This window comes from Vitis riparia, chromosome 1, assembly GCF_004353265.1.
Source record: "Vitis riparia cultivar Riparia Gloire de Montpellier isolate 1030 chromosome 1, EGFV_Vit.rip_1.0, whole genome shotgun sequence".
Taxonomy (NCBI): Eukaryota; Viridiplantae; Streptophyta; class Magnoliopsida; order Vitales; family Vitaceae; genus Vitis; species Vitis riparia.
This window is the reverse complement of record NC_048431.1, coordinates 13,523,205-13,545,660: the sequence shown is the minus strand read 5'-3', so window position 1 is coordinate 13,545,660 and position 22,456 is coordinate 13,523,205. Positions and strand designations below refer to the sequence as shown.

The 22,456-nt window shown below is 32.0% G+C and overlaps 1 protein-coding gene across 2 annotated transcripts; it reads left to right on the top strand.

The window, feature by feature from the left end:
- Nucleotides 1-3,398: 3,398 nt before the first annotated feature.
- On the top strand, nucleotides 3,399-13,550 carry LOC117922260 (anaphase-promoting complex subunit 2). Of its 2 annotated transcripts, none has more exons than XM_034840327.1 (16): nucleotides 3,399-3,789; nucleotides 3,942-4,031; nucleotides 5,117-5,369; nucleotides 6,322-6,614; nucleotides 6,911-6,982; nucleotides 7,622-7,866; nucleotides 8,505-8,921; nucleotides 9,073-9,274; nucleotides 9,394-9,508; nucleotides 9,648-9,730; nucleotides 10,296-10,415; nucleotides 10,583-10,671; nucleotides 10,821-10,902; nucleotides 11,428-11,619; nucleotides 12,994-13,062; nucleotides 13,152-13,550. In XM_034840327.1, exons 1-16 carry the CDS (start codon nucleotides 3,562-3,564, stop codon nucleotides 13,272-13,274), a joined length of 2,673 nt encoding a protein of 890 aa, XP_034696218.1. In that variant the 5' UTR covers nucleotides 3,399-3,561; the 3' UTR covers nucleotides 13,275-13,550. The 2 variants fall into 2 exon arrangements, with proteins under 2 accessions (XP_034696218.1, XP_034696227.1); XM_034840336.1 differs by having other exon boundaries at nucleotides 3,400-3,789; nucleotides 5,138-5,369.
- Nucleotides 13,551-22,456: the final 8,906 nt, after the last annotated feature.

Here is a 22,456-nt window from a genome sequence, read left to right as displayed (position 1 = left end):
AATCCTAAGCAAATATCTGGAAATATTATTTTATTATGAAAAAAAATCATGCAACATCCTCATTATGTCTATATTGCAAAACACAAACTAAAGTCAAGTCAAGATATATCAATTAGCACCAGATTAAATGATAAGAAATCATTGTATAGAAATTCTAGCATGCAATCAAAAAAATATCTAATTGGAAAGAAAATTTATCTAAAAAGAGAATTTAATTACAAAAATTTTTAGAGAACATCTCCTACATGTCTAGTTTATCATCTAATTGGCCAAACAATTTATTGAAGCCTCATTTAATCCTAGTTTACAAAAACATCCAAAAAGGTCCAGAACAAAATAAAATTCTATACCATGAATAAACCAATTTTTTTAACCAACACATAAGTGTTATAAAATTATAAAAAATTAAATAATGGCAAGGTCAAAAGGCACACGAATCAATTTTAAAAATAATCAAACAACCCTTTTGTTCAAAGTTAAGGCAGTGTATTGGGTACAACAAAGGAAAATTATTTCTCCTAATTGGAAAAACATTTTTTAATATTTTATATGCTTTTTTTTTAACTAAAACAAAATTCAAAAATCAAATTTAAGAAGTTTATAATATCATAGGACCACCGGAAAAGTTGTAGAATTATCCTAATTCAATCAAATCAAATTTTAAATTCAAATGCATAGTAAATCCAACAAGCTAACAATAAAAGGTTTTTAAAAAATAATTTTTTGTAGGGGTTTAACCAAATCTCCACTTGATGTACATGAATTCAGCCTATGCGTTTCCTAACCTCACATGAGCACTAATAAACTCATCAAGGGTAGAAATTATCTCATTTGTTTGGGACTATAAGCTCGAATTCATGTTCCACACAAAATCATAATTTTATAGAAAAAAAATGCATACCAGTTGAAATTTGGTTGCATATCATTGAAAAAGAAGATATATATATATATACACCCTGAAGACCCTAAATGAATTTTTGAAATGGATTTTAATATTGGATCTTTTAAGAAAAGAAACTCGGTTTAAAAGAGAAAAGTTGATTTGCAAATAAAAAAATACATAGATTCAAACACCCAGTAAACCAAAGAAAGCAAAACCTATGAAGTGAAATTACTAGCAACCAACTAAGATTAAAAATGGTAAAAGTAGAGGTTAGTCTTCATTATTTTCCAATAGCCTCTAAAAATCACGGATAACCAAAGCAATAAACTAGGGTTTTAAATCAAACAAATTAACAAGATATCAATCAAGAACTAACCACAAGAATTCTAGAAGCACATAAACTAAGATAAAAATCGATCAAGAATTAACAAGGATCAATCAAGTAAACAAGTTGAGATGAGCAATCAAGAACTAACATAAGATTAATTACGTTAATTAACTAAAATTCCAAAAAACATATAAAATAAATATTGATAGATCAAATATTAAAACTAAGAAGCTTGAAACATAAAAATTATAACACGAGATCAACTAAATTAATTAACCTAAAATTCTCAAAAACACATAAAATAAATATTAATAAACCAAAGTCTAAAAATTGAAACATAAAAATTATAACATGAAACCAACTAAATTAATTAACCTAAATTTCTAGAAACACAAAATAAATATTGATAAATCAAAGTCTAAAACTAACAAACTTGAAACATAAGAATTGTAACATGAGATCAACTAAATTAATTAACCTAATTCCTAAAAACAAACAGGATAAATATTGATAAATCAAAGACTAAACTAAAAAATTCTAACAAAATTCTAACTTTTCTAACTAATATCATGAATTAAAATTGAACTAAGCAAAAACCAGACTCTCTCAATCTAATATGAATCAAACTAAGACCAAGCAACAATTCAAACTTTCTCAATCTAACATGAATCAAGATTAAAAATTGAGCAAAAAAATCAATCTCTCAACCTATTATGAATCAAAATTAAAGCTGAGAAAAAAACAAGCTTTCTTGATATAAATCAAAATTAAAACTAAACCAGAAAAGTCAAATCTTTTCAATCTAATATGAATAAAAATTAAAAATGAACAAAAATTTAATTTTTCAATTTAATATGAATCAAAATTAAAACTAAGCGAAAATGCAATCTGATATAAATCAAAATTAGAACTAACCCAAAAAAATCAAACCTTTTAATCTAATATGAATCATAATTTAAATTAAGAGAAAATTCAATCTTTTTCAATCTTACATGAATCAAAATTAAAATTAAGCAAAAATTCAATATTTTAATCTAATATAAATCAAAATTAAAATTAAGCAAAAATTTAATCTTTCTCAATTTGGCATAAATCAAAATTAAAACTAAACAAAAAAAAAAAAAATCAAACATTTTTAATCTAATATGAATCAAAATTAAAACTAAGCAAAAATTGAATCTTTTCACAATATATTTCAAAATTAAAACTAAGCAAAAATTCAATTTCTCTCCATATGATATAAATCAAAATTAGAACTAAACCAAAAAATCAAACATATTTATATTTTAAAAAGCCCGTGTCTTCTATTTTCTATTCCATGATTCTAGCAATAACCCAACAACCTGGGTTAACATCCATTATATATATATATATATATATATATATATATATATATATATCAATTCATATCCATAATAGAAGGAAGTTCATTCTTTAACCATCTTTGCACTTACATCAATAATTTAAAAACAATTTAACTTCATTAACTTGTAAAATCATTTCTTTCAATAAGGATTTTCTAAATTTTCAAAAGTATCACACTCACGTTTTAAATGAAATGTCTTATTTCCTTCCATTTTTTATTTTTATTTTTATTTTTATTTTATTCTTAATAAAAATGATGGGAAATTTAAATATTAAAATATTTATTATTTATATTAAAAATAGTAAATGAGTATTTATTGTACCAATAATTAATTAAATTAATTTAAAGATGACATAATTTTGAAATTCTAAGGAAAATGTGAGATTGAAGTTGAAGATAATCTTTATCTATAAAAAAAAACTGTACATATTCTTTTATAATAATTAAAAATTATTTTAATTAAATTTATAATATATATGTTTTAAATAATTTCATTATTATAAAAATATATTATCTGAATCATTTTATAACAATACAAATGTTTATTGTTAAAAATTTCTTGAAAAACATGAAAATTAAAAATGTTTGGATGAAGAAAATTTTGGAAAGAGAATCTCTTCAAGATGTTGAATTTTCAAAGAAATCTTGTTTTCAATACTTGAGATTTTTTTTTTTTTTTTTTTTTTTTTTGAAAAAAAAAAGCCTTTTTAAGAGGCTTTTTTTTTTTTTTTTCATGCCAAAACTATTTTATTTTTGCATATATTTTTCCACTTGTTTTTTTTAAGATATTATTTTGATATACAGTACCATGGTCCAAACATCCAGTCCACCTCTTGCACCCTACTGAAAAAGAGATCAGAACCCAGGCTTAATGTGAAAGTGGCGGCAAAATCTCGAAATATGGTAGTTTACTCACTCCAACCCTGCAATTTCAATTTCAAAGCAGGTCGCTCAGCATAAGCTAGGGTTTCGAGAGAAACGACAATGGAAGCGGCCTCTTTAGTCTCTGATTTAGGGATTCTGGACTCTGTTGACGATGCCTCCATCACAGAAATTATGGAGAGCTGGGACGGTTTCTGTAGAGCCACTGAAGCTCTCCTCAACGGCCACGGCGATCTCTCCGTCGGATCCGAATTCGTTTCTCACACACACTCTCTCTGTAAGCGCTCGCTCGACTCTCTCGTTCAAGACCACTTTCTTCGCTCCCTGGAGGTACTGTTATTTTATGTTTGTGCTTTTCTTGGTAATATCAGGACTATTTCAGTCCTTTTGATCAAATAACCCATTTCAAGTTCTTGGTGAATGACGGAACCGAATTACTGTGGTGGATTGGAAATTTAGAATTGTGTGGTGTTTTGTTGCAGGAAACTTTTGAGAGAAATGGTGCTACGAGGTTCTGGCGACATTTTGATGCTTACACCCACGTTGAAGTTATGGAAATGAGTAAATCCCCTGTACGTATGCATGGCATTCTAGAATTCTGGTGTTTTTGTCATGTGGTATGATCGTATGCTAGATGGCTAGTTTGAATCTTCTACAAGACAAGGAAATACATGTTGAATTACTTACTTTCTCCTCTGTATCTCATTTCTCCAACCCACAATACCGAGTTATCCCGTGGCTAGTCCATACTGATTTTGTTATAGGATTTATCTGTATTTATATATGATATTGTACAAACAGTAAGGGTGTGTCTAATTCTTGGAAACTGTGGTGGGATGAATTAACAGAAGGGAGAAAGAAAAGGAAATCAAATACAAGTTTCCCTGAAACTAATTTATCCTCTGATTTTCTTTAATGTTTCACACTTTCAAAGCAGTAAATAAAGAATTTGAAAAGGTTTAAATTTCTCCCTAATTTCCATTATATTGTCCTTTCCTTCCTATTTTTAATCCCAATTGAAAAAGAGAAATACCTTTTCCTTTTGATTTTTTTCCTTTCCTATGTTTATTCCAAGTTCCAAATGGAGATCTTTTGAAGTTTCTTAATATTTAATTTTGATTACTTCTAACAATGATTAAACAGGTAATTTGTAGTCAAATATCAATATTTTGGGAAGCAGGACTAGATTTTCCTGGCCAGTCTGAAGAGCATAGGGAGGTTGGAATTTTTTATTTTTTTCCCCTGGTTGGCAATAAAAAAATTATAGAGAGTGGGAAAAAATTGTAAACCAGAGTACACTATACAATGGGGCACCAAACGGCTATGCCAATAAAGAGAGAGCTCAAAAAACAACTCCCTTCTTCAGCAATATTTATAAGGATGTTAGAATATCCTAGTCATCATGGTGATTATCTGTTTGTATATTTCATTTTTGATCTAGACTTATAATGCTTTTGGATATTTATTTTTTTGACCTGAAATTTTCATGTAGTTATTTTTGATTAATTTTTAGTGTTCCAATTCTCTTTCATTGGAAATAAATAACTCTGGTGTTCTTCAAGATGCTGCTGGAAGCTTCCAGCTGTTTATGCAATCCGTCAAACTTATATGATTTAATAAGCTTGCAGTTGTTTTCTTGTTTTGCTTATATTTTCAGTCACATGAATGTGAAATGCAGATTCAAGAGAATGGGATTCAGAAAGTATTATATAAAGCATTGGATGATGTGTCTTTGGAAAAACAATATCAGGAAAAGTGCCTGTTAATGCTGGTTCATGCTTTACAGTCGTACAAGGATAGTATATCAGAGGAAAGACACAACTCAGATGCAGAAAGAATCCATCTTTTTTCTAAATATCAGTTAATAGTGTCTTCAGTTCTCATGACCACACTTCCTCGGCATTTCCCTGGTAGTTGTTTCTGGATTTTTACTTTGTATAAACATGTTTTGGACTTGAATTGGCTAAGTATATGTTTCTGGAAATTGAATCATATTCTTATTGTTGTGGTTCGTCATGCCATTCTTATTGTTTGTATGCTTTGTACTATTGATAACTGGTCCTAAATCATGAAGAATGTGTTGGGGATGGTTCAGTGGAAGAACTCATCGTTATATAGGATCTGAACAGCTTCTGGGCAACCCCTTCTATGAAGAGCTTCAACTAAGGAACTTTCTAAGCATGTAAACCCAAAAAATTTCTTTTCACTCTTGAAAGTATGTAACTAATATTTTGATTAAATTGCACATCGGACATTTTTTGTCACAGTTTCTGAAGTACCAACACGTATATTTGAAGTTCGAATATCTTGCATCCTTTTTCTTCCCCTTGACACATATAGTCATTACTTAATGAATAAAATGATTTTATTAATTGATATTGCCCATGGTATTTTTATTTCAGTTCTTGAATTTAGGTAAAAGTGAAAAAAAGAAAAAAAGAAAAGTGAGATAAAATGCTAGTCATACTTTAAGATTTGTGGAGACAGACACAATTGCGTTGATGGTTGTGTGGCAACTTCCTAAGGGGCTGATGTGTTACATCAGTAATTTAATTTTATTCCCATCAATAGATATATTTATATTGTTACATTACCATCCTAGAAGGCAGGAGCATTTCTTTGTTTCCCTTTTAGTTTCTTGTTGTGCTGATTTTAAGGCTTGTTATATTCCTAGTTAATGTTGTTTCATTCACCACTCTCTAGTTCATCAATCATCGCATTTTTTTTCATGAAAAGGGCTGTTACAATCAGCCATACGATGCATGGGTAAAATAGTTTTCTGCATTCTATGGAACTGATTATTGATACTGCTGATCTATATTAGTTCATTTACTGGTTCTTTATATCTTACTATGTTCTCAGAGATACTCCACTGTTATTTTAAGGGAAGGTTGGAGGAGTTAAGTACAATTATGGCTGGAGAATATGAAGATGATAATGAATCTGACGACAAAGATGACATGGATTTGGATGAGAAAAATAAAGTCTCCTATAGAGGTGAAATGGATATCGATGAATGCTATCAGCGGAGAAAGTTTTTAGAGAATAACAAATTGGTGAAAAACATAGGAAAGGTGGTTCGTGATCTTAGAAATCTTGGATTTACATCCATGGCTGAAGATGCCTACGCTTCTGCCATTTTCTTGCTCTTGAAGGTGAGAATGTGCCATGTGCCCCATTGTGCAAAGATTATTCAGCATACCTTAAACCCTTACCCTTTACACCCTGTGGACCTCTTTTAGAAGAACAAAATTTAATATATCAATGCATTTCGGCTTCTCAACTGCACCTACTTTTCATATCATAGTTTTTTTTTTTTGCTTGTCACTTACTAATTTATCTATTTTCTTTAATAAGAAAACAAAAGATATTATGAATAGTGCCTAAAGAAGTGCACTGAAGTACACAGGATTGTCACTTGATAATGATCTTTATCTTTTTTGTATGTCAGGACAAAGTTCATAATTTGGCTGGGGATGATTACAGGAGTTCTGTTTTGGAATCTATTAAAGAGTGGATACAGGTTTTTTTTTTCTTTTTCTTTTTCTTTTTAATTCACATTATTATTTTTTTTTCCCCTTTAAATTGTAGAATAACAAATGCCTTCATTTGAGTAATGGTGTATCCCTTGTAGTAACTTAATTATTGCTGCAATTTCTGTGATAGTTGGGCATCCTTTAAAATGCATAACTTCCATAGCCTGGTCTAATACAGATGCGCCTAATGATAGCCTAGTCCTTATCAAGTACTGTTTAATGTTTCGAAGTTCAATATTCATGGCCTTCAAGGCATCATTTATCAAATACTTTAAGCTCTTTTTTGGGTATCAGTTGAGCATGGTGCATCAATCAGACTAAAAAACGGTGTTTACTTTCTACCATAGTATAAAGTAAGTACATGCTCTATGTTGTGAATTTATATACTTAAAATTTATAATGACTTTCAATGATCTAATCTAAGTGGTGAGAATGATTTTGTTTCTTCCATCCAGATAGTGAAATTCTGTTTGTGCCATAACATTAGATGTTATAGACACAGATCTGTTATTCAGGTTGCATTTATCATGTTCATTTTCTTAGTATTTCCCTGTGCCTATGATGGTTTAAGTGGTTGTGATTATGTTAGTAACGGAAGAGTTTTCTTAATATTGTGCATTGTGTAGGCTGTGCCTCTTCAATTCTTGTATGCACTTCTTGCTTATCTGGGTGACTCTGTTAGTTATGATAATCCTTCATCTGGTCTCAAATCACCTTTGGCTTCACATCCCTCTTCATGTTATCCTGGAATTGACACCCCCTCCGAAGGACTGATCAGATGGCAGTTGCGGCTGGAGTATTTTGCTTACGAAACATTACAAGATTTAAGAATAGCCAAACTTTTTGAGATTATTGTGGATTACCCTGACAGGTAGTTCTTTTTTTTAATTTCATGTTTTTGGCATTCTTAATTCAGTTGCTCCCTTAGATTTTTTTAATGGGTCACTTAAGAGTGCCTGTTCATTGCTTTTATACTTTTTGTGATTTTGCCTTTAATTCTGATATGATTGGTCAAACACAGCATTCATTTAGAATGTGTAGTCAAACTTAAACATTATGTGACAACAGTGACATACATGTTAGGGTTTGAGGAGGTGACATAGAAAACTAAAAATGTTATCATGTGGCAGCGCTGATAAGTATCATAACTAGCATATATCTTGATGCATGTTGCAAAAAATTGAGGTTAAAGTGGCAATATTGTGTTAGGTAAATCAACCTTTTCTACTAGAATTCTTTCTTCAAAGAATCTCCTATTGCATGCCGCATTAAATGCAATTTAACTGGAGGCTACATCACTCTTTGTTAATGTGCATGATATTTGTTAATTGCATATAGAGCATGGGTATTGTTCTGTCACATGCAATAATGACTAAAATGAAATGGTACTGCATGTTCCCATTCCTTGTCATAATAATTCTTAACTGAGTAAATATTTTCTGACTCTCATCTAAGATTTTCTTGGGCATTTCTGCAATTGGAAATAAATGATAATCATGAAAATTGCAGTTCTCCTGCTATTGAAGACTTAAAACAGTGTCTTGAATACACTGGACAACATTCCAAGTTGGTTGATTCATTTATATCTGCATTACGATATCGCTTGCTCACTGCTGGTGCCTCAACCAATGATATATTACACCAATATGTTTCAACTATTAAAGCACTGAGGACCATAGACCCAGCAGGTGTTTTTCTTGAAGCAGTGGGTGAACCAATAAGGGACTATCTAAGGGGAAGAAAAGATACCATAAAATGCATTGTGACCATGCTTACAGATGGGACTGGTGGGAATCCAAATGGACCTGGAAATACTGGTGATAGCCTTCTTGAAGAATTAAATAGAGATGAAGAAAATCAAGAGAATGCTGGTATTGATGATGACTTCAACATTGATGAAAAGCAAGACTGGATCAATGCAGAACGGTATGTATATCATATCATGGATTTGGAGAATTACTTTTTAGTTGTACATGAGATATGAGATTAACTATTATGTTTTAAGCTGCTACTATGAAATACAACTTACCTTATCTGAGAGATGACATGTTTCTCTTCACGAATTCTGCCTTTTCAGCTGGGAGCCTGACCCAGTAGAGGCTGACCCATTGAAGGGTAGCAGGAACCGGAGGAAGGTTGACATACTTGGGATGATTGTTGGCATAATTGGTTCGAAGGATCAGCTAGTTAATGAATATCGTGTTATGCTGGCTGAAAAGCTTTTGAACAAATCTGATTATGACATTGACTCAGAGATACGTACTTTAGAACTCCTAAAGGCAGGTGGTTCATATATTGGAATAAATGATCTCCCTTCGAACTAGCTAATTTGAGTACTGTGTTACAATAAGTCAAAACTGTTCAACTTATGTTCATGTTCATGCTGCCATTTTTCCAGATACATTTTGGGGAGAGCAGCATGCAGAGGTGTGAGATTATGCTCAATGATTTGATTGATTCCAAAAGGACAAACTCCAATATAAAAGCAACCATAACTCAGCCATCCCAAATAGGTGTTTTTTAAAGCTTCATTTGCCATTTTGCTCTACCGACTTGCAGTTGGGTCTAGTCTTGCCATCATTTGCAAAATGCTATCTTTCCTTCTTTTTTAAAAGTTTTGTGCATCAATGCTGGTAATGTTTATGTTCATAGGTTCTGAGCTAGGAGAAACTGGGGTGTCTCTGGATATTCTGGATGCTACAATCATATCATCAAATTTCTGGCCGCCAATCCAGGTACCCAATTTGTTTTATCAATGGTATTTATGAAATTATATTTTGGGGAAATGATAATGAAACATATTGATATCCCAAAACATCTTCTTCTTGCCTCTAAGATGAGAAGGCATATTTTCTTCATAGTTATCACTGTTAATTTTTTGGGTCTCTGTAGAAGTGTCTCTTAAATTTATACGGTGGTTCTCTTCTTTGAGAGTTTGTTTTATATGCAAATTATGCAAATATGAATTGTTAATGTTGGAAAGTGGTTGCTAAATAATGAACAGTTAGTTGCCAATATATTGCTGCATTTGGGTGACTTCAAGCAGTTTAACTCCTCAATGGTTTCTTCTGCTACAATTTGCTGCACCACATAGTCTTTAAACAATCTCCCATTTACAAGTGTCAAGAACACCTTTTTGTCTTTTAATCCGTACTTTTTTGTCTTTTGTGTCAAGCTGTTTTTCAGTATGAAAGCTATATTACTTTCTCATTTTATTCAAAATCTGTATTTACAGAATCCTTGTTTCCTCTTATGAACTACTTCTTGTTGCACTTAAGTGACCTTGAAGAGTACTTGCAGGATGAGGCTCTTAACATACCTGGGCCTGTGGACCAGCTGCTTGCTGATTATGCGAAAAGGTTTCACAAAATCAAAACTCCTCGAAAGCTACTATGGAAGAAAAATCTTGGTACAGTCAAGGTCAGGCACTTCAAAATTTATAACTATCTTAGATTCCCTTTCTAAACTTGAATATCTGCTGATGTTTAGGGATTAAAATTAAAAGAGAAATGTTCAAATTCTGTTTTTTTGGACTGTCTCATGCAAATAATGTTTTTCAAATTTTATCCTGGCTTTATTGTTTTTAGCTGGAGTTGCAATTTGAGGGTAGAGTGGTGCAGTTCACAGTGGCTCCTTTGCATGCAGCAATTATAATGCAATTCCAAGATCAAACAAGGTAACCTCAAGAATCACCTCAGCACATTATTTGTTACTCATCTGTATGTTAACGTTATCAATGTTGCCTACTTCAACCTCAAGAATCAGCTCAGCACATTATTTGTTACTCATCTGTATGTTAACATTATCAATATTGCCTACTTCCAGTTGGACCTCTAAGAATCTTGCAGCTTCTATTGGGGTACCTGTGGATGTACTTAATCGTAGGATAAATTTCTGGATAAGCAAGGTATCTTTGACTACTACTTTCAGTGTTTTATATACAATTTGGATAGCCTCAATTGAAAATTGCAAAAGTCTTCTATTGGAGAGAGAACTTCATCATTAGCTTATCATTACCTTATAATTGGAAAATCCTGGTTTAACGAAAATGCATTCACAGTTACCACAGTCAGCAAAAAAATGTATTTAATTACTGATTCATTCTATTGGCTGATCCAAAAATATTTTGCACCCTTCAGATTTAAGTGCAGAGTTACTGCTTGTTTTATTAATTAAGCATAATTTTCTTCCTTCGCATTTTTGCCTCTTATTGTAAAGTTGACTCTAGTCTTAATGTAACTCATATGTAGACATTTATTTTTCACAAGAAATGGTTTATTACTTTTTTTGTTCTTTGCATTGCTTAGATCCAATCCTGTATCCACTCTGTTTCATCTGAAATTTTAATATTTGATATACGAATCTTAAAAAGCTAGAAGCTTAGCAGAAAACTACTTATTTAGCTTCCTTCCCTTTTGTCTCTTTGTCCCAGGGAATTCTCTCAGAATCACTAGTAACAGATCCTAATGATCACATATTTACCCTAGTGGATGATATGGTTGAGCCTGGTAAGAATAGTGTTAATGCTGGGAGCTGTGAGGAGCTTCTTGTATGTGATGAGGAAGGGGAGAGATCTGTAGCCTCTGTTGAGGATCAATTGCATAAAGAAATGATTGTGTATGAGGTATGTAACATAATATGTTCTTGATATACTGTCAATTTTGCATATGCTAATGGGGTATTTAAATATGATTCAAAATCCATACATGCAGCATTTATATTGAAGATGACCTCTTTAGTGTGGTTGTGGTGGTTAAGGGTGGCGTGGGGTTAGAGAGGATTAACTATGTTAGTTTGTTTTGTTTTCATATCCCCTTACCAACCTTGAGTTCAAATGCAATACAAAACATAATGAACTTTAGCAGTTTTATTGGGAAATAAAATGTTGCCAATCTGAAATTCATATGTAATGGAATTAATTTTTGACCCAGGGCTTTTTTGATAAGCAAATTAAAAATACATTGACATAGGCAGCACACCCAAAAAAGGGGCATCTTTCACATGTTTTTTGGTTCGAGATGATGGTTTTGATCTAGGTGAATAATAATTTGATTGTGGCTTGTAGCTCGTTCCTGGTATGTGGTAGGCCAGCTTCAATCTAGTCCTGCTATTGTAGCCTGTTAAGCGCTAACCTTCTATTGCATGATATATATTACATGGCATAAAATTTGGTGCATTCATATAGGATTCGCTCTTCAAAGAGTGCACTTTTCTACAGGAGCTACATGGTACACCCTAGGGGATTAAAAAAATCACATTACTTTCGAAAAGAGTAAACAATTAGCATTTAGACAATCCTCACGATCTCAAACTTGAGATCTTAAACCAAGGAAAAATATTATGTCCTTAGCCTAGTTTAAGCTCTTCTAGAATAGAAGTCTTAACTGAAGATGTCTCTAAAAACACTCCCTAAATCAAAGTAGTTTTTTGTTCATAGGTCTCTCCCTAAATCAAGAGGTAAAATTGGTGCATTACAAGATACACATCTCATTCACTAATTTTCAAAAGCTATAGCTAAAACTGTATGCCCCTTACCTCACTCCAGTGGCCAAGCTATTCTTGGAGCCCTTTTCCCAATTCAGTTCAATATACTAGGTATCCTAAGCCAACTTCTTTCCAGCAAAGCTGAAGGTTTCCATGAGATGTTCTCTTGGAGTACCAAATGCAACCACTTTGTGCCAGAAGATTGAAAAGTAGCTGAAATAGAATTTTTTTTTTTCCCCTCCTTAAATCTTTAAGATGGTTTGGTTTTAGCTATAACCTAAATATGCCATGAGTGTACACCTCTGCCTGCCTTGTGGTAAGGGGAAATCAATACCAAACATTAAAAATGCTTTGACTTGTCCAACTCCAACAACAATTTTGTTTCTTCGGATGCTGGAGAATAAAATTGCAAAACCTGCATCAACTGGTAAAAGTATGCATGTGTAAGAACTTATACTGTGTTGCATTCTGTTCCAAACATAGCTTTCTAAATGGTATTTCGTTTTGGTTGTAGAAATTTATCATGGGGATGCTCACAAATTTTGGCAGCATGGCATTGGATCGGATTCATAATACTCTTAAGGTGATAACTGTTTGAACATGCTTGGTTGTAATGATTTAGATAAAAAAAATATAGCAGCATGAGTATTTATGTTGTCCATATTGCTGCAGATGTTTTGTTTAGCTGATCCTCCTTACGACAAATCACTGCAACAACTGCAAAGCTTCTTATCTGGTCTTGTTTCAGAAGAGAAATTAGAAATAAGAGATGGAATGTACTTTCTAAAGAAATAGCTGACATACAAAATGAGAAAATAGGATCAGCACATGCTCATTAATGAAAAATGTATGTGATTTGCATTGTAGATTGTTCTGTACATCATGTGCTGGTAGTGATTCTTCTCTCCTTGCTGGTTGCTTTGAGTGGCCTCTTGTTTTTTTCTTTTTCCTTTTCATGATCATCATAGAATGGCAGGTCTGTCAAGTGGTTAGCCTTAGCCATTCATAAATCTGGACCCTAATGTTTCCAATTTCCTTAAGTATCATAATAGCCCTTGTTGAGTTTTAAAATGCTTGGCTGCTTGGTCACGGTAATGAATCATGTTGTGTGTGCGTGTGTGTTTTGTGGGGGTGGATGAAGGGAACAGTGCCGTTATATTTCCAAACATGTAAAGTCGGTGATCCTTTGTTAATTACTCAGAGGGTAATTAGAGGGAGAATGAGAAAAAGGGGCGTCAGATTAGTATGTTTTATTATTTCTAAACTTATCCGTCTTTGTCCAGAACATGAGAATCAGAGTAGGGATTTAAATAGGGGTTTATAGGATATATCATTTCTTCAAAAACACTATAGTTTATCTGAAGTATCCACGAAATATCAAATATAAAAGATTTTATTTAAAAAATAAAAGATTTTTTTTTCATAAAAAATAAAATAAAATTATCGATATAATATGAAATTTTGAAATAAAAATCCAGAGCTTGTTTGTGTGGCAAAGGGACTCCAGCTCAATGGATAACATTTGTTAAAATCATAATCTCACAAAAGCAAAATCATATTCTTCAATTTTATTAAAAAAACACAATCATTTAGATTTTAAATATGGTTTAACTTCTATATTTTATGCGGTAGAAGTATAAATAATTGCTGCATGTTTAATGATAGAGAAAAAAAAAATACAAATATATGTAATTACTGCTACAAATAAATTGTGTTCAGAATTCTATCTAAAATTTATTTGTATTAAAGATAAGATAATTAGGGAAGGGTGGAGTTTGTATTTTAAAAGTAGTGTGCTTTTAGTGTTAAAAAATTCTCCCTAACAAGAGTCGTAGTGATGATAAGTAAATTGTATCCAACTGACAACCATTTACTATTTCATCTTCTGTATATTTAACTACATTGATATATAGATATTAAAACAACTACTAATTTTGTAAAATAAATACAAAAATAGCCTCATGGGAGTCATTAATGGATTCCTGCTACATGGACCATATGCTTGGGAAATACCTTTAGCATTGTATTCCAACAATAAGTCTTTAAAAAAAAATGAAAAATAAATGATGATGAAGAATAAAAATAAGTGCATTTTTCTTTTTTTTACCTTTGAGACTCTTTTTTGTTGTTAAATGATTTGAATTAGGTTGTTTTTGAGTAGTATATTCGAGAACTAGCTCAATTACACACCACTTAAATGAAAAAATTGTTTGGGGGTTGAAAATGGATATGTTGTTGAGTCTTTGATTCATATGATGATTTTCTATTATAGATGTTAAACATATTAAGATTTGACGATAATTTTTGGATAATGGAGTTGCTTAATTATCAACAATGTATAGTATGAATCTTTTAAGAAATTTTTCCACTGATTTTTTTTCGGTATGGGTTATAATGATTTGTGGTTTTATTAGTTTGTTTTTTTATTCTTATCACTTTATTGCTAAGGGTCTAGCAATGTGTTGGTTGGTGGGGGGTGGGGGGAGGATGATTACTTTTCAAAAAGTACATAATTTGGATGATAAATATGATATATGTTATATCTTTTGGATGGTAATCATGTTTTTTTTTACTCAATTAGCATGTTGGTACTCTTGCAATTTTACTAATAAATATTTTGAGTTGTGAAGTGATTTTTAAGGGTAAATTGAAGTGAAATTGACAAGGGGATATGAAGTAGCATTTTTGTGGAAAGAGGGCAATGAGGATGTTTGAAATGGGAGCCATTCAAAGGAAGATGAATTGTTAGAGTGGAAATTGTCTTGATAAGAATGCACATGTTTAAATTATTTTGGCATGCAATTGTCACATGAAAGAAGCTAAGTTCACATAGCCATGCAAACTGGACCAACAAGGGTGCATTTATGAAGAGCTTTATGGTTGAATTTGGCATGCTATATGAAGTTGGCATAGCCATGCCAAACTACAGAATCAAAGATGAGTTCAACAAGGGCATTTTTGTATGGGAGAAGAAGTGATCTCACATGGTTTATATTTTTAATGAAAATTTTGCATGAAGGCCACCAAGTTTGCATGCCCATGTTAACATGACCAAAAAGGTGCACTTTGTAGAGTTTTGGAAGCTATTTTGCATAATTCTTATCTAATTCGCTAGATGCTCTTTATGATGTTGTCATGTGTCTATTTAACCATGGAGGCATAAATAGGAGTTGGAGATTTTCATTGAGGACTTGTTTTTGAATCTTTTAATCAATTCTAGTTTTTTCGTATTAGATATTTCATGATCAAATACAACTTTTTTTTTTTAAAAAAAAAATTCTCTCATTTTTCTCACTAACCAAACATGTATTAGGAGGCCAAATCTCCAAACATGAGTGGTTAAATCTCATTTTTCTTGAAGGAAGGATGATTTAGAAGCGAGATGTATGGTGATTTAGGGAATTGAAGCTTTAATTGCCAAGGCATTTTAATTCAATTGATTGATTAATTGAATTTTATGAATTTTTCTCTTAAAATTATCTGGAATGACTATTACAATGCAAATTATGTAGATTCATTAAATTCTTAAATCTAGGTTTAATGAGACTAGATAGTTGCATTGTATGAATCATTGGAAGATGATTTTAGATGATTTGTATGTATGAATTGAATTGATCTTTTAGATTAAATTACCAAATTAGAAGAGAAATTAGATCTAGACTAAAAGCTAAATAAAAAATCAATTTAGATGAAAATTTATTTTTTCAATCTAACTTGATGAAGGATAGATCTCAATCCCTATTCACTGTAGAGATTGTTTCCTAGAGAATCCTAACTTTGAGAGTTTTATATATATATATATATTGATGTTCTTTAAAATTTGATTGTTTTAGATTGAATTGTTTTTTTTTTTTTTCTCGATTTGAACTCATTGTCATTTTCATCTTTTATCATGATTGTCACATTTTCACTTGATTACACTCTTTTCTTTCTTCCCATTCAAGCCTTTTTATTATGATTAATCCATCCTAGTGGATAATACCTAAGACTACTATACTACCGTGGCTTTTGCTAAAAACCATTTTTGATAAGGTGAAAGTTACCTTAACATAGTTGAATTAGGTTTAAAATTTTGCTTTGATTTGATAAAAAAAAAAAAATCCATTGATCAATGGGTGTCCTAAAGTGCTTAGTGGATTTAAGGCTAAATTTCTTTTCTAACTCCCTAGCATATTTAGACTGGGACAAAAAGATATCATCTTTAAGTTGCCTAATTTGCAACCCTAGGAAGAAGTTAAGTTCAACTACCATACTCATTTTGAATTCTGATTTCATTTCCTTGGCAAAGCTAAGGGCAAGATCACTTGAGGTGGCTCTAAAAACTATATCATTGCCATATATTTGAGCCACTAAGAGTTAAGACTTAGTCTTATGAATGAAAAGAGTATGATCATCCCCCTTTCTCCAAAAGATAAGAAGTAAGCCTCCCATACCAAGCTCTAGGAGCTTGTTTTAGATCATAGAGGGCTTTCTTCAATTTATACACATGATTGGGGAATTTACGATTCTCGAAACCCTTAGGTCGTTCTACATATACTTCCTCACTAAGAATCCCATTTAGAAAAGCATGCTGAACATCCATTTGAAATAGTTTCATTCTCAATGAGCATGCAATGGCTAAGAGGATTCTAATAGATTCTAACCTAGCTACAGGTACAAAAGTTTAGTCCTTTCAATTTGAGAGTATCCTTTAGCTACTAGCCTAGCTTTGTTCCTCACAATGACCCCATTCCTACTTATTCTTAAAAATTCATTTAGTATCTATCACATATTTATCTTTAGGCCTAGGGACTAAGTACCATACATCATTCCTAACAAATTGATTTAATTCTTCTTGAAGTGCGGTAGTCCAAGATTCATCTCTTATGCTTCCTTCACATTCTTTGGCTTTAATTGGAAGGTATAGCAAACAAAGCCTATCTCATTTTTTTTAAATTGTTTCCTTGTGACCATGGAATAATCTATGTTAATTATTACATTTGAGATAGGGTGATTTTTAGGTATCCTAAATTTGTGTTTATTTCCCATTTCACTTGATTGAACAATTTTGAGAGCTTCTTTATCCTTGTCAATCACCTTTTTAGGGATATTGTCTAAGTTATCCACATTTTTAGGATTATCTTCAATTGATTACTAGGCTAAATTTTCAAAGTCAACCACTTCCTAATCATACCTAGAGTAATTTATAACCACATTCGAAGATTCATAGATAACTTTCGAACTCAAATTGTAAACCTTATAAGCTTTACTTTTATTGGAATAACTTAGGAATATAACACTCATTGCTAATGGTCCTAAAATAGTTAATAGAAGGTTTTCTCTGTGTCCATAATTCATAGGATTTTTCTTTCTTCCAAACCCAAGGAAAACCTTTTGGCAAAATAGCAAGTTGTGTTAATTACTTCAGTCTAAAAATGTACAAGGGTATCGTGAATGTAAAACATGACTTTGGCCATTTCTTAAAGAACTAGGTTCTTCCTTTCAACCACTCTATTCGGTTAAGGACTTCTAGGGGCTGAATATTTGTGTTTAAACCCATTTGAATCACAAAATAGATCAACTTCTATGTTGTCAAACTCTTTTCCCTATCATTCCTAATCTTAACAATGGGATGCCCTATTTCCACCTAAATTCTAGTACACAAGGACTTAAAGTGCTCAATGGTTTCAATTTTTTCCCTTAGAAAACAAAGAAATACTTGGAAAAGTCATCCACTATGACAAGAACATATCTTTTTTTACCTTCACTCTCAATGTGCATGGGACCCATGAGATCCCTATGGAAGAGGTCTAAAGGCCTAGCAGTGTTAATCTCTTGAATCTTTTTATGTGAGTTTTTCAGTTGCTTATTTTTCATGCACTCACCATAAAGAGTTTTGGGTTGACCACTCAACACTGGGATTCCTCTAACTCTATCTTTATTCATGATGTGAATAAGACCCCTATAGTTAATGTGACCTAACCTTTTGTGCCAAAGTTTAGTGATATCTAGCTTAGCCTTGCTACAAACTAGAGATGTTTTAGAATTAAGATTAATTGCATAGTAATTATCTATAGTTCTATGCCCTATGAAAATGATTTCTCCTTCTTAGTTGATCACTTCACACAAGTCCTAAGAGAAACTAACCTTAAAGTTATTGTCACAAATTTGGCTGATACTAAGGGGATTAGCCTTGAGTCCATCAACATAAAGGATTTCATCTAGCTATGGGCATCCAGGGATAGAAATACTGCCCATACTTCTCACCTGGGCTACACTACCATTCCTAAAGGTGATGTTTCTTCCATTAAAATCATCAAGAAAGGCTAATAAGGACTTATTGTCTATCAAATGCCTGGACTACCCACTATCAAAATACCATTCATTGGAGGCTCTAGCTCTAAGGGTTGTGAAAAAAAATTGACTTTCAGACATTTCTTTTCTCATCCAAACTTGTTTTACTTTTGGTGGTGACTTAGAAGAGCTTTGCTGAGTCTTAAACTTTGGATTAATTTTCTTCCCTTTTCTAATGTTTAGAATATTTTTCTTTAGAGGATTAAAATAATTCAAAAGCCCATTTAGATGAGACTCTTACCTCTTAAGAAATCTAGTGTGACACCTATTTTGAGTATGTTCATACTTCTTATAGTGAGTGCAAAATGAGGAAGTGCAAAAAGGTGTTGCTTAGCTAGAGGTTTCTTCCTCATCTATAATAAAAATTATGTCTCCACTACTAGGAGTTTCAGTCCGGTTAACATACCCCATGCCTCTCTTATCTCCATGGGACTTGTATTTTTCAAGGATTTCATCTAACATTTTAGTCCCAAGGTGAAAAACCTCATTGATAGGAGAAGATGATTTAATTTTCTCAATTTTTATTTTTTGAGTTGGAATTGTTTATCTTAAGGAGAAATTGATGCTAAAACTTAAGAAATCGAGTTTTTTCAAGATAATTAGTCATTTTTTCATTAAGCAATTCAATTTTAGCTTTGTGTGAGTCAAGAATATCATGATTTCTTAAACATCTTTTAATCAGATTTTGATATTCAACAGAAAGATTATCAATAAGAGCATAATTCTACTCAACAGTATATTCACACTCACTATCACTATCATGCACAAAATCAATAGATGCAATAATAGTCAAATAACCATTTTGTTCATACCTTGCATTTTCAAAAGTCGTGGAGCCACTGTCTTTAGAATCTATGTCACGCCAAGTGGCCTGCATGGATTTTTTAATGTCTTTGGGACTAGGATAGTCAGTAACAAAAAGTCACAAACTTCCACAATTAAAACACTATGTTTTTTACCTTTGGAGAATCCTTTGTCTTTTTCTTTAGAAGATTTATTAATTCGTTTTCCCTTTCTTTTAGTTTCATGGTTTGTTTAATTTTTTTAGCCATATAAGTTCGTCCCTATTTAAAATCTTAGGATTTTCAATTTCTTTTTCCTCATTCTCAAAAACCCTAGGCCTAAGACTCTCTGGAAAGGATCTTAAAATTTTCTTACCACTTTAGAGATTTGTTTCCTAGGTTAAAAGAAGAGTTGACAATGTTGTTTAACTTTGCATAGGATGTAGATAAATTCTTATTCTCTTGCATTTTAAGGCTTTCAAATTTAGAAGTGAGCATTTTTAATTTAGACAACTTCACAACATAAGTGACTTTATAAGTAACTTAGAGAATGTCCCAAGCTTTCTTAGCACGTGTACAATTTGCTATCCTGTGAAATTCATCAGGACTTGCCCCATAACATATGCTAAAGAGAGCATGAACATTGGTCTCACTTCTTTTATTATCTAATTTATCCTATTTTAGTTTGGGTTTTAATTCACCAATAGATTTTTCATTCACATCTAGTTTCAATGGGAGTCCTTATCTATATTCCATTGAATTCTAAACCCTTTTTTCCTTGTATTTTTAGAAAAAATTTCATTCAGGCCTTCCATTAGGGAAAATTACTCCCACCAAAGTATGGTGGATTGTTTAGGGGAGCCTTAAATCTCTTTTTTTCCATACTAGATTTGTAGGATCAATAAAAATTTGATTTTTATTTTGAAAAGTCTACTTTGATACCAATTGAAAAACTGTTGTCCAATAGGGTAACACCTAAAGGGAGGTGAATGAGTATATTTAAAAAGATTATAATTTAAGAGTTAAATTATTAACCCAAATTAATTCTAGGATGATATTAGGGATAAACAAAATAACCAAAATCAAACAAATAAGCAAGAAATATATGAAATTTTGACATGGAAAACCCCCACACTAACTATGAAGATAAAAAATTTATGAGGCTTAAGACCTCTAATCTAAAATCCACTATTTGAGATCAAGTCATACAAAATTACCTCTCGAGAGATTGGGAATGGTAGGACAAGTTAGGCTAAACTTCGCTGCAAGTGTTCCCCTTAAAAAGGGGTTAAAGAAAGGTTTATATATAAGCCTTAGGAGATTGATATCTCGAATTCTCTAAATACAATATTTATGAATTTTCAAAAAATATTATGCCACATTCTAGTAGATTCAAGATGAGTGCTCGAGCACACTTACCCACTATTTGAGTGCCTCGAGAACTTAAGCTTTAGATAAGCTCTTAAGCATTATTTCCACCACTCGAGCATTTCCTGTTTTTCCAAAACAATAATTTAAGCATTTTTAATTTATCGAAAATATACCGATCCACTTTTAACCCTTTAGTTACCTAACTCGCCACCAACCATACCTTTTTAGACTTATGTGTGACTTTTCGATTGAACCAAAAACAACATTGGATCTTCAGTGGAGAGTAAGTCATTCTCTAAAAAGTTTCCTAAGCTAGAAAATAAATTGGAACAAAAATGCCAACATATAAAGTACTAGGCTCATTCCTAACAAGTGGGATTTATACTTAAGGATTGGAGAGGTAATCTTGATAGGTGATAACATTACCTTATTAGCTTATGGATATCAGTTCATGCGGGGTCTGCATGAAGTGGCTAATAGGTCACCGACTCGAGTTTCATCTCATTATTATTTACATAAGATACTGGAGTACAATTGATTATCTATAGTGGGATGTTGAATCAACTTCAAAATTGGATTATGAGAGAGCTAGTACTCTTATGGGTCATAGTAGTCCCCACTTTAAGCTCATATACCATGATGACACGGTTTATGAGGATTGGATTGACTCTAAGTTCACTCTTATGCATAAGGGTGTTTTGGTAATTACATAGAGTTGCATAGGGGATAGTGAGCAAGGTCTTTGGATTGGCTAATTGATTAACCCTATATGGTTAATTAATTAATTAGGATCTAGCATGAGCTAGATTAAGTGATCCAAGTATGTATGGGCTCAAGTCACTTAAGCTAATAGGGAACCCTATAGATACCTTCTTAAGGGTTAAGGGTTAGGGTTTCTAAGGGACTTTTGTTGTACTATAATTTTCCACCTCCAGAGAGAGAACTAAAACTTCCTATTTTCTAAAGCCTACCATTTGAAGTGTCAAGGTCATGGTCAAAATCATATGGCAGAAGACTTTGGGTATACGAGATCTCCACAAACTATAGACTTTTTCTTCACCATACGAATTTGATTTTGGAACATCTAGTTCCACGTATGAGTCTCTCAATCTCTAGATTTTTATTTTAATATGGTTTTTGATATCATGCTTTTCCACTACGTTAAATTTAGAGAACCCTAAGGATAAATGCTTACGCTCTATGAGATCCAGGGCTTAGGAACAAAGTAATCTAAAATTCCCAAAAATTGGTATCAAAGCCCTAAGTTAGGATTTTGCATATTAGATTTATTCCAAAGTATGATCATGTCTTTTTTTGTAGGGTTAGTTATTCATCCCATGGTCCAAATGGATGAATGTATTTTTTTTTTTTTTTACATTTCTAATATTCTAATGATTGTTCATATAATGAATCTATGGTTATTTGGTGGTCTTCATTATGTTGTTTTCTAGTTTGGGTTGTGAGTTCCATGATTAGGAGCTTAGGAATTTC

Coding starts and splice junctions, on each gene's coding strand:
- LOC117922260 (XM_034840327.1), top strand. CDS start 3,562: ATGGAAGCGGCCTCTTTAGTCTCTGATTTAGGGATTCTGGACTCTGTT. Junction 6,983..7,621: donor CTATTAAAGAGTGGATACAG/GTTTTTTTTTTC, acceptor TGCATTGTGTAG/GCTGTGCCTCTTCAATTCTT. Junction 10,903..11,427: donor TAAATTTCTGGATAAGCAAG/GTATCTTTGACT, acceptor TCTTTGTCCCAG/GGAATTCTCTCAGAATCACT.